Here is a 12496-nt window from a genome sequence, read left to right as displayed (position 1 = left end):
TCAGGAATTTCATCTACCAGCAGTGCTTCATGGATCTCAAGCAGGGGTGATGGAGAGAAAGTATCTCCCCTTTTTTCTCCCAGTGCTGTCCTGTTCATACCATTTTCCTCACTGTGCTCAGTCCCTTCAAGAATCACGTGAGAATCAAGTGGTCTGCCTCTTATCTTATAAATCTCTTCCCTTAAATCCATATTCTCACTTCCCTCTTTGTGAGTTTTTGCATGCCCTGGATGGATGGTGAAAGGTCCCAAATCCCTTCACGTGTTCCTCGTAGCAGGGGCACTGGGTTTTTATGTGCTTCTGTGCAGGACAGTAAATGCTACACAGCTGTCCAGCTCCCACTTCATGATTGCCATCTGAGTACTAAATTCTTTTTCTAGAGGATGTTTTCTCCTGTTGGAAAAAATAATCCAGCTGTGCTTCCTTCTTCAGAGATGCTGGTCATTGTGAATCCTTTGGCTGCTTTTCTTTTCCCCCTTGTTGGCCAAATAGTTTCCATATGTTGTGGCCAATTACAGATGGTCATCCTGGCATTTCCTCATGGCAGGAGTCACTGCAACAACACGTACCATGTGTGCAGTTTACTCCAGCTCTGTGTGAAATGAAAGCCAGGCTGCCCTGGGGCAATCTAATCATGCACCAATGGGCCGGGGCAATGCTCAGCTGAAAGTTGGGCTTGGCCTTGTTTTGATCTGTTTTGTTATAGTTTTATTTCCTCCTTACATTCTGTGTCCCATTCATACTAATCACAGTCAGTCCTGATTTTTTTTCTTTTTATTTCTGCATTTGTCATAAAATAAAGCAAATTATTCCCGTCTTCGGAAACGATCTAGACTAATTAGTCGTCTAACCCAATAATTAGTTTTTTGTTTCCCTGTCTGTTTTCATGCATTATTGTTAGTTTTTTCCCCTCTTTTTTTTTTTACACCATTACAGATTAAAATGAGCCACATTTGCAGTTGATGGTATCTTTTTTTCGGGGGAAGAATGGAGAATTGCAATAGAAAGCTACTTCAAAAGCAGCAATAAACTCAAGGATAAATTAAGGAAATTGAATGAGCCACATTTGGAAGCAGCGTTGAGGCTAATATTCTGTCGCTTAAGGTTAAATTGCAACAGAGAAAGAGAGAGGGAGACATTCCAGCGAATCCAAAATTGGGGAGGCATTACTGCTCAAGTCAGTGCCAAAATTCTTTGCAGCTTGAAAGGGTTCTGCCTGGCTTGAGAATTTAATTATGTGTGCATAAAGTGGGTAAAGGTGCTAAACTGATTTCATTTCCTCTGCTCCCCCAGGCCTGACAGATGAAGAAATCGACCTGGCTTTCCAGCAGTCGGGCACGAGCACGGATGAGCCGCAGTCCCCCGCTCCTTCCACGCAGCCGCTGCCAGCTCAGCCTCCCCACCCCGTGGTGTATAGTAAGTGCCACTTTGAAAAATACCTGCTCCCAGTTGCTTTCTGCTGTGATTCCTGCAGCAGTTCACAGGTCTGTGTGCTGCATTCTGAATTTCAGTTCTACTGATGGCATACTTTTTGTCAGAATCAGACACCAAATGTTATTTGGATGCACTTGGTGGTTGTTGATGCCTGTGACAAGATCATGTTCCACAAGGAAAATGAGATACAAATGATCACTGTCTACAAACAAATGTCATCCATACCAGCCTGTGACACCTCTTGACCTGAAGGTGGAAAGTCAATGCAAATTAGACTCTGACACACTGTAAGGACATCAGAAAAGCACTTTGTCAACACGGGACTCGGTCTCCCCTTCTACAACTTGGAAAACTTTTTTCTCTGATCTTAAATAATCTGAGGTGACAGCAGAAATTCTGTGTAGACTATTGGATGTGATTGTATGATTTTTGTGTACAAAATGCACCCTCAAAGAAATTGTAGAGTCCCAGCATAATCTGCGTAGACTCAAAATTTACATATATATTTGCATTTTAAAACAAACCTCGCAAAAAAGTATCTAAGCTCCAAACAATAAAAACCAAAGTACACACCATTAAAAATCCATCAAAAGAAGCTGTTCAGCACACATGTGTGTCTGGTAGTTTGAAAATCACTTCACTTACCTGCCAAGTATAAAGAATAGGATTTTGTTGCTGCTCTTAAACAGCTCTATGGCAGATATTGACTGATGTAACACTCCACTTAGAGCTGTGTTTATTAGTTTATGGCACAGGTTTGCTATTGCTGGAGACAATACTAGATCTACCTTTTGAGATTTTAGCTGCTCTGATTTGGCACAGTTTGAGATGAAAAACTTTTGTGATAATAGTGGGCTCAGAAGCAGAATATTTCTGGCTGTTGTATTGTGTGTGCTGGTGAACTCTAGGGCTGAATTCTGCCTCCTGGGCTAATTCCTGTCTGCTGTAGTCCACAGAAAATGCCGGGAAAGCAAAATCTGCTGTCTGGCTGTAGAAGCAGGGCCAGATCCCTCTTGGTGCTGTCCATGCTCATTCAGATAACTCCTGCCACAACCTAGTACTGGAAGAGTTAATCTTCCCTTCTTTCAGTGTTCCACTAGTATGAGTAGAGCAGGGAAGAAGCACGCAGTTCAGCCTGGGAAACACCGTCATCACTGTTAACCCTGGCAGCTTTATCACTCTTTGGTTGTTTTCCTTTTGCTATTTTGGGTTTCCTCAAAGCAGCAGCTCCCATTTTCTTCTTGCTAGGTAAGAATCTTAACTAAAATTTCAACATCAGAATGTTCCCAGTAACAGCTTGGAAGAGAATTTTGAAAGTATGATTCTGTAATTCCCATTTTGAAAGTATGATTCTGTAATGCTTGGAAATCGAAGGTGACTAAAAATACCACCAAATAAAAGCCTTCACAGGGGTTCTAACTGTAAACTTGTGCTGTAGCTTTGTGATCTGGTTGGTGCTTTTTAAATAATTTGAACCCAAAGCTTTTCCCTGTGAGGCAGTCCTTTTCAGCAGCCCCCAGAACTGGGGAAGGGGTGTCAATGAATTCATTAGGTATTGTTCCTTCCCACTCTAGCCATTTGTAGTAGACCTTCGATTTAAGCTTAACCTCTAAATGGATGCATAAAAAGAATAAACAGCTGGACATACATGGTATTCATTTCACAAAAATACTTGTTTTGATTAGTTCTCATCTGTGCCCTATTCCAGTTCTTGATTGGTGTAGTCTTGGTGGGTGTTAATGATGGATCTGTCTTTGTTGTCTTCCTATTAAGTGCTTTCCATGGTATCAGAACTGCAAAAGGAATATGTGAATTTTTCTAGGCCTGATGGATGAGACTGTGCAGTGGCTCAGTGCTCCTTCAAGGTGTGTCATTTGCTGTAGGTTATTTCATCAGTTGGATGCTAATCCTGTAATGAATCCTTCTGAATTGGTCAAATCTGCTTCAGGACAGTTTTTTCTGTGATAGTTTACTGAGCCAGTTTATCTTTCACAGTCTCATCAGGGGTTGCTGTGTACAGAGGAAGATAGATACTACTTTTTCTGTCTATCTGTTATGCTTATCATCTCACAGAGTGTTTGTGACACTGAGCTGGAATGCTGCTAGATTAGAAGTTTGCAAGAATATCTAAATGACTAGGGAGACAGAGAGGCTGCTCAGAGTACACTGACTTGGTGATGGGAACAGCCCATGTTGAAAAAGACTGCAAGCTGTATTTGCCTTCCCCAAAGAAGACATAGAGTTTCTTGTGAAGCAACACCTGATCTGCTAGAGTTTAGGTCTTCAAGACTGTGAACCACTTTGTGTTTGATATCTTTGGTTCTTTTTAAGGTTTTTTTGAGTAGTTCTGACACCTCTACACAAAACGCAGTGAGGAGGGTTTTGTGCTGAAAACAGGCTTGTGTTTTAAGAAATCTGATTTCTCTCTGCACCCTCTTCCCATAAGGTGTTGCTGCTTCATGTTTAAAAATTACATTAGAACTGTGGGCTATAAGTACAGAAGTTCAGGATGGTTCAGAACCTTCTCAGGCATTTCTTCAGCAGGAATGAAGCAACAGCCAAGCTGATGTTGCCAGTAATGCAAGTGTGAGATGCCCACTCCTGTGAGTCACAGCAATAAATCCTGGGTACCCCTTTTGAATTTGCTTCCTTGATCTCCTGCTATTGCCACCACAGTTTGTTCTATTTCTTAAATTCACACCCCTTAAATACTTCCTTTTGTACAATTGAACTTAATGTTCTCATGTTTTATTGGAAGTATCTGTGATCTGTATACATACTTCTTAATTCTTGAAGAGTTAACAAGAAAAAAGCACACTTGTAAGCCATCAGAGTAGCATAGGTTTTGTATGCTGAACCCCTTCTGGTTGAAGAGAAGGTATAAAAACTTCTTTGGGGAAGAGGCAATAATTAAATTTCTAGTGTTTTAGGTCAATACCATCTCTATTACTTCTCCTCTTGTTCTGGAGGAGTAATTCCTTCTCTCCAGTTTGTACTTTTGCCAAGAGGTGTCAAAACTGCTTTAAAAAAAAGCTTAAAGAAAGCTTGGATTTGATTAATATAGAGAAACAAGACTTTGCCTGACTGATAATAAAACTGATAAATGACATTTGAATTACTTGTAGCAGTAATTTATTACATAAAATATCTTTTATTTGACATGCGATTAGTTGCTGGAAGCATCACTCAATCTGACTAGTTTAAACATGCTCTAAAATGAACCCCCAGTAAAAAAACAGGGCTGTCTGCTATTGGTGTTATGAAATACACTAATCCAGCAGTGAGGACAAAAATCTGACTTTAAATATTTAAATGATTAATTTGTTGTTTGTGTTTTTGATTTTTTACCTTTCTAACCCATATAATTACAAGCAAACTCAGGGCAGTTTCTGAGCAAGGTGTGCAAAGCTGCATGCTTATCATCCAGGTATTGTCTGTGTTGTTCCCCATGGTATTTATGGGCTCTGTTTTTGGGGGTTTGTGCAGTTTTTACACCTGCTTAAAAATCAGCTCCAGTGACTTTTTTCCCATCCTTGTGTCTTATGTGGAAGTCTGTAGAACACAGACTGTTTCCTCTTACAATTAAACTGGAATCCAAACTTTTCTTTTTTTTTCCCCCCAACACCTTTCCATGGATTCACTGCTTTCTTTTGGAAAATCACCTCTTCCAGCATCAGTTTGTACAGTTTTAAATCTGGATACTAGTGAAGCTGACCCTAAGTTGGATGCACAAGGCTTAATTAGTTGCTGTTAGGAAAGTTAATTCTTAGGTGAATGGAGATCTTAAAAACAGTAAGTGTTTATTCTGGAAATGCATTTACAGTGACTGCTGGGGAAATTAAATATACTTAGCAAAACCACAGATTTATACCTGGAGAAAACATCTGTGTCCCTTCCATTTGACTTTTGAAGGCCTCTTAGTAGAATGGTTTGTTACTCCTGCAGTGCCTAAAGTAACTGGGCTGTCAGTGCTTTTTCACTTTATCTGAATTTTATTTGTTTTACATGTAGAGAAATTGAGGATATGCAAACAGTCAGTGTGATCATGGAGCTTAAAATGGAGAAACTCCTAAGCCTCTCTTCACGCTTTAGATTAGAGAATTGCAGAGAAAAAAAAGGTTGAGTGTGGAATTTAGGCAGAGCTGTGACATTCTTTGTAACATTGTGAAGTTGCTGTGGTCAGTGCAGAGCCTTTACTGCGTCCCTCACTTGCTCACTTCTTCTCTCCACCCCCTGCACTTTTTTTTTTTTTTTTTTGTCACAAGACAGATTTCACACATCTCTAAAATGAGTAAAATGGCATTTCAGCTTCTTGTCTTTATAGACTCTCTGAACTTTAGGAAAGATCATTCTGGTCCCTTTTCATTAATAATGAAAACCAGGGGGCAATAAAATGTTCTTAGCTCCAGCATTATAGGAATGGAGGGAGAGATGAGTGAGGTGAAAGGGCAAAGCAGATGGATTCCTACAGGTGTGTCTCCTTCCTGCTCGGAGGTCAGTGGAGCTGGGAGGGAGTTTGGGACAGCCCATCAAGGACAGCCATGGCCAGGATTCACACACCCCTGAGATAATTAACCCTGTACAACAGCAGCTCAGCCTGGAACAAATTGTGTTGTCATAGAAGGGTGTTTTTTGTCAGAAGTTCAGCGGGGAGAACTGGACAACCAAGAGACTTCAGATGCCAGAAGTGACAGTGGGGGCACAGCACAGAGGGGAAGGTGGGAGGGATGGCTGGGGTTCACAGCAAGATTAGCAAGAGATCATTTTAAATCCTGACATGTACACAGCCAGTTACTGCAGCTTAGCTGACGTGTGTTAACTCATTAAGTTAAAAAGTTATGATAATTTGATCATGTGCTTAAGCTCCAAAACTGCAACTGCAGCAACCCAAAATACTCCTGGTGACACTATTCACCAGTTCTGACAGAGATGCCTTAATTTGTTCGGATTTCTAGCCAGAGGATAATTTCAGGAGCTGTGTCCTAAAATGTAGCAAGAAGCTCTGAGAGCCAGTATTTGGGAGTCAGACCCAAATACTCTAGACCCTAAGTGCTGGCATTAGGGGTAACTTTTGGAATGAAATGCCTGTAGAAGAATTCAGCAACAAATGGCAATAGGTGAGCAAAGCAGAAAGGAGAGCAGAGGCCACCCATTTCAGCCAGTTAAGCCTCCTAAATTGAAACTTTGGAGAACATAATGCATTTATGAGACATTGTAGTCACATGTAGATGTGGAGACCACACCGGTCTCCCATCTTGTCAGTTCTGCCCACATCCTGCCATTGCACTTTAGGCAGATCATTCTGCATCCTCTTTATTATTAAAGAAAACCGGGGGCAGTGCAAGGTTCGTTCGGCGAACTGCGAGGGAGGTGACAGGATAAGTCTGCTGGAAAACTGCAGGTATCTTGGATTCTGCTGAAGGAGCAGGGCATACCATATCTTTGCTTTCCTCTGTGGAGCCTCTAAGCTTCTGTGCAACATTGTGTGTTAAAGATCTCAAGCTTTTATCTACTTCTTTACCTCTCTCTGTAGATACTTAATTGCATATTTTCTCTCTGCTCTTTATGTGTGCTTTGGTCCCTATGTGTAATTTAAGCTCGACAGACACTGGATCCTTCCTCATTGAAATGGTCCATAATTGCTGACACAGTTTTCATAAACCCATTTATTGCCCTGATAGATTTCTCTTCTTTCTTGAAACACTCCCTTCCTTCCATCCTTTCTCCTGCACTCTTTTGGGTCTCTGGTTCTGTCCCCATTTTCAAAAATTATGATACTGGCGAACAATATTCAGGTAAGGAGTGTTCAGGTAAGGAGTTAACCTTGGCTATTACCAGCCCTAGAGACAGTTACCTGGGTTCAGAGTGCCTTCTACAAGGAAAGAGTAGGGCAAAACAGTTTGATGGACCCTCTTTAATTGCTGCTGTGATTTTTCTCCCTGTGACACTACAAGGCCAGAGTCAATACCAGAGATCTGGCCAGATGTTTAAATGTCCTCAGCCAAAGGCCTGCACACTGTGTGTTAGTCGTTCCCCTTTTCTCTGATAAAATGGATGTACAAAAATGTTGTCAGTTACAGTTCTGATTGTGATTATTCCTTGATTCTGAACTTTAGGTCCCCCTGGCTCCAGATGGCGAGATTATGGGGCTTTGGCTATCATAATGGCAGGAATTGCCTTTGGATTCCACCAGCTCTACAAGGTAATAGGCCCCTTGCTACTCCCACCCTGTACTCTTAGAGAAACATGTTGTGCTGCTTGTGTCCAAATGCTCATGTTGGTTCCAAGCTGGTGAAGCATCTCTGTTCTCACTGGCACTGCCACTGGTATATTTGAGAAATGTAGACACTTAACATGAAAATGCACAGTCAAAATAGGGCCAGCAAACAAAACTGGTTTTTAGCTGTGGATCTCAGACTACTAGAAATCAGGTAATTTCCATTGCTTATGCTCTTGTTGAAGCATGTTCTGTTCCTAGGGTGTGGCTGCAGAAGGTTCCATGGTAGCTAGAGGACAGCTGGGACCTGTTATGTCCAGTCCACCCTCTTCAGGGGCAGAATGAGGCAGATTTCATGGCTGTGTCCAGACTTAGGGACTGATTTTCAGTACCCTGACAAATGTAACCACAAAACTCTTCTTCTGCAACTTCTTTTAACACTTGTTGTAGAGAGAATTTCTTTTCTCAGCCAGATGTGTGGATAAATGATCACTGGCTCTGATAAAGGCTGAGATTTTGGGCGTGGGATTTGAGGATGTTTCAGGTAGATTAGAAATAGCACTTTGCACATCGCTGTTTCCTGAAAAAGTTTCTGTACTCCATGCAGAAATACCTGGTCCCTCTCATCATGGGAGGCAAAGAAGACAGGAAACAACTTCAGAGGATTGAGTCAAACATTTCTGAGATGAGTGGCAGTGTGACACAGACAGGTAAAGATTAATGACTCCATCAATTCACCCCTCAAAGCTTTTCTCCCTGTATCCTCCATTCTGCCAAGACCCCCACCCTTTTCTTTCCCTCCATCTCCACTTTATGTGGTGACTTCATTTATCTGCTCTGAGAATCTGTTCACATTTGCAAATGAAGCCGCCGTCATTTCGGTTTAATTTGAAATTGCTTGTTTACTGTCGGCACGGCCTCAATTAATTATGTTTTTACGGAAAGGCTCCCAACCTCAGAATATTAATAAGGGGAATAAAATGACAGCCTTTCGGAGGGCTGTAAAGTTCATTTTTAATTTCTGCTTCTCTGATGTTTTCAGGGGCTTTTTTTTTTGGTGGTTTCTCCCCACCTTCCATCTGAAAATCCGAGGAAGGGTCAGGAGAGTCTGTAATTACTGTGCCTCTCTGACCTTAGCCACCTTCTATGTTATTGACTCTATAGGGTGTCTGTTCATTACCCAAAGCCCTAATGATGGCCTGGATTGGCTGTTACCTGTCACACCAATAGAGTTTTTAATTTTATTTATTTTATCAGCTTGTTTACTCCCTGGAAGCTTTGGATAAAGTGCCAAAGTAGAAAAAGTTCTACAGCTGGAGTCCAGCAGAAGTTCTTCAGTGTTTGTTGGGGTGTAGGAATACAGGGTGCTCTCTTGAAATAAAAGGGGAAAAGTGCATCAGTTGGGATGAAGAAACTATGATTTTCAGCAGTAAGTTTATATAGATATTGGGATTGAAGGAGCTGATAGGTTGAGAATGGGAGGATGCTAATTACACTTTTCATTGAAGTGAGAAGAAAAGCATCTTTCATTTCTTATGATACCCTAAGGTCAACCCTGAGAGCAGCCTCTTCCCAGACTGGAGTTAGCCCCAGTGTTTGCCTGCAAGAGCCCTGAGGTAGATAAATGATACAAACATTGTGTAAGTTCAGGGAGATGTACAAATCATAAACCAATATAATTAAAAGGGAGAGGTTTTAGACGGATATACTGTGGGCTATAGACATCTATACAATGGAAAGATAAACTAGAAATACTGGAGGTTAGATGCAGTGCAGGTAGATTACCCATAGTGCAAATAAATCATATGGATTAAAGTGAGCAGGCGGGCACAGATAAATTAAATATAGTAGGAATAGAGGCATCTTTGTAGCTAGACAGCAGGAAAGGCGTGGGTGAGTGTGTATGTGGATGTATCTCAGTTTATCTCTTCTGCTTTTTCCCTTGCAGTGACTCAGTTACAGACAACCTTAGCAGCTGTCCAGGAGCTGCTAATCCAGCAGCAACAGAAAATCCAAGAGCTTACTCAAGAACTGGCTGCTTCTAAGGTACCAACTTCCAACTCTTCACCTTTAGAGCATTGCCACTTTTGGAGCATGCATGGCTTCTTTTGTGGGCAGATGGAAAGCTCCTGTTGGGTTCACAACCCAGCCATCAGCTCTGCCATATCCCCAAACAGTTTCTCTGCATTTGACTTCTTCATGGGTGGTGTGGTCTGAGCACTGGACATGAGTTGGGTACTCACAGAAATGCATCTGATTTCAGAGAGGGCTTCACTGTTTCGGATGAAGCTCGTGTGTCTGAGGCCTCAGACCTGGTCTCAGCTCTGCATCTTCTGTGCTGCATTTGGGATGAAATTATTGTGGAGTTAGTCCACTGACCAAAAGAGGCAAAGACAGTTGTGCAGAGAATTTTTTTTGTATATGTAATATGTAATTTTACACATTTGTATTTCTCCTGTACTTTGTGCATCCTGTTCAGCCAAGCATACACTTGAAAGACTGTATTTAAGTCACTTGTTCAGATCCAGGTAATGGCCAAACATTCTTACTATTTGGGCTCTTATTTCAATGATTTTGGTCAGCTGAGTGTAACAGGTGGCTCACTTACAACCCTGTTAATGGCACACAGTGACCCATTCCCCTTGACTCTTGACTTCACCTTGGCAATAAAACCATCAATTCTGACTAGTTTGTGTTGTTACATGTGTAAATAAAATAACCACTTTTAACCAAAATTGATTTTCTTTCTGGCAGTGAGAATTAGTGCTTTACTCCTTGGCCCAAGTATTCTATCAGCCAGAAACTGTTGACATGTGAGGCAGGGTGAATGTGAAGCAGTCTCATGGAGATGAAGTCTTCCTTTGACTCACAGACTTGGATTGTCCAAGGCCAGGATTGTTCACAGTTATCTTGTGGTGTTCTCTGTACAGGGAGTTTCCTGTCAAACCCTTCAGGCAGTGTTAGAGCCCTTTACCTGCAGCAGGAGCAGTTGTCTTCTCCCCTTAGCAGAGTTTAATCTGATGCAGATCCTTTGATGGTGTGTAACTGGTGGGCCACAGCTGACTCTGTGTGTGCACACTGTACAGGAGGAATCCCTCAGTGGCACAGCTGTAAATGCAACCATGAAAGCCAGTTTATGGTCACAACACTCTGCTTCAATTTTCCTTGGGAACTGTGGCCTGACAGTGGCCTGGAGCCAGTCCGGAAATTGGAAAACTGTTTTCAGGTCTTAAGTGTTAAGATTAAGAACACATGTTGAGCTTTAAGAAGGAAAAAGGCCATAAGTCTTGGTGGTTTAGAGAGTCTTGAAGAAGTTTTCCTTCCCCCCTCTCTACCCCCTGCACTGAAATGGTAGCACACATTGTTATGATATCTAAACCTCATGTGTACAAAGAAAAACTTGGGCAACCCCACAAACCAAAGAATAAAAGCTGTGTTTTCTCAGCTGTAATGTAAGTTTTTATATCTGCTTTTCAAACTCCTACTGGCATGCTGTAAAAAATTAAAAAGAGGGACTTTAAGTAATTAAAAAACGTACATAAAAATTCAAGGCTTGAATTTTCTACAACTGTTTTTAAAGAGACTGGCTAAAAAGCCCCAGATGTCAGATTTTATTTCTAAATCCTAGGCATCTGGCACCATATGTGTTTTGGAAATTTGAGTCCTTTGCAGGCCAGTGAGTGGAAATCACTCCCTTGTTAATGTGCTGCTGTAGCTTTCAAGGTCTTAGAAAGCCAGAACAGTGGCTCCTGGATTCTTGCTGTCTGAGGGCTGGGAGTGTGAATCCTGAGGGAATGCATCTGTGTAAAACACAGCTACTACAGCCCGAGCCTCTCCCAGCCCTTTGGGTTGGAAGCCCAGAAGTCACTGTGAGCAGTGCTGGCTGCAGGGTTACTCTGCAGTAGCTCAAGTCTGTTTAAGAGTAAGTAGGAACAAGCAGTTCTGGCTACATCTAGTGGGAACTGCCGAGGAAAAGTTTTTAGTTATTCCAATTCTGGCTTCCTTTCGTGGGGAATTTATTACAACTATCTCTGCAGTGATACTCACCAGTATGTTTGTTCCTAATGGCTTTTAGCAGAAATTACTGTGGGGTGTGCCAGGCATGAGTATTCTTTGGTCTCATGGCTACAGGAATTACTGGAGCAAAAGGATGGGGCAACCACAGACCATAATCTGTGCTTAGAAAACTCCCATTTCTCAAGCTCCCAAAAGGGTTAAGAGTGCCAAAAGTGTTGTCTGCAGCATGTTATCCTCAGTTACTTACTCTCATTTCTGCCTGATATCCTGTGGCAATTCTGATGCAATTCTGACAGCAGCTGTACCAGGCTTCCATGAGTTACTTATCCCCACAAAACTGCACTCATTGCCTTGAAATATCCAAGAGATGGTGCCTAGTCCAGCTGCTTCTGGAGACAGGACTTGGCAACTCAAGCATAGATCTAATTCTTCAGATCAAGTAAGGAAAATTTTTGCAACTTTGAATTATGTATTTATCAGCCCACCTCTAAATGCCACAGAGTGCAGATAATTGCTTCTTTCTTTCATGATTTAGGAGAAATGAGCAAATGGTTTTAAAACAGTTGTTAATATATAATATTCAAATCTGTTGCCTCAGCTAAGTTCAGTCACATGAAGGAGTAAAGGACCTGATTCAGTGCAAGTCCCACCGCTGTTCAGGACCCTAGTTCTAGTTCTTCTCTAGAAATTATTCAGTGGGTCAGTGCCAAATTACTTGGTTTGTCTCTCTGTGTATTGTTCTCTGTCTGATATGCTGGTGGAAGACATCCAGAGTTGGCCCAGCTGTGCCTGAATTCTCACAAGTGCTGGACCCCTAAAAAAAGAAAT

At 41.7% G+C, this 12496-nt stretch overlaps 1 protein-coding gene across 2 annotated transcripts in view; it reads left to right on the top strand.

Moving 5' to 3' along the window:
* The window catches only part of PEX14 (peroxisomal biogenesis factor 14), a 67410-nt gene that overhangs the window by 51260 nt on the left and 3654 nt on the right, over nucleotides 1-12496 (top strand). For both annotated transcript variants that reach the window (XM_041460289.1, XM_041460290.1), the window contains 4 exons: nucleotides 1294-1416; nucleotides 7551-7636; nucleotides 8259-8361; nucleotides 9600-9697. In XM_041460289.1, the coding sequence (XP_041316223.1) occupies nucleotides 1294-1416; nucleotides 7551-7636; nucleotides 8259-8361; nucleotides 9600-9697 (410 nt within the window). The remainder of the gene's footprint in view (nucleotides 1-1293; nucleotides 1417-7550; nucleotides 7637-8258; nucleotides 8362-9599; nucleotides 9698-12496) is intronic.

This window comes from Pyrgilauda ruficollis, unplaced genomic scaffold (genome assembly GCF_017590135.1).
Source record: "Pyrgilauda ruficollis isolate IOZ18807 unplaced genomic scaffold, ASM1759013v1 scaffold141, whole genome shotgun sequence".
Taxonomy (NCBI): domain Eukaryota; kingdom Metazoa; phylum Chordata; class Aves; order Passeriformes; family Passeridae; genus Pyrgilauda; species Pyrgilauda ruficollis.
This window is presented reverse-complemented; position numbering and strand designations above follow the sequence as displayed.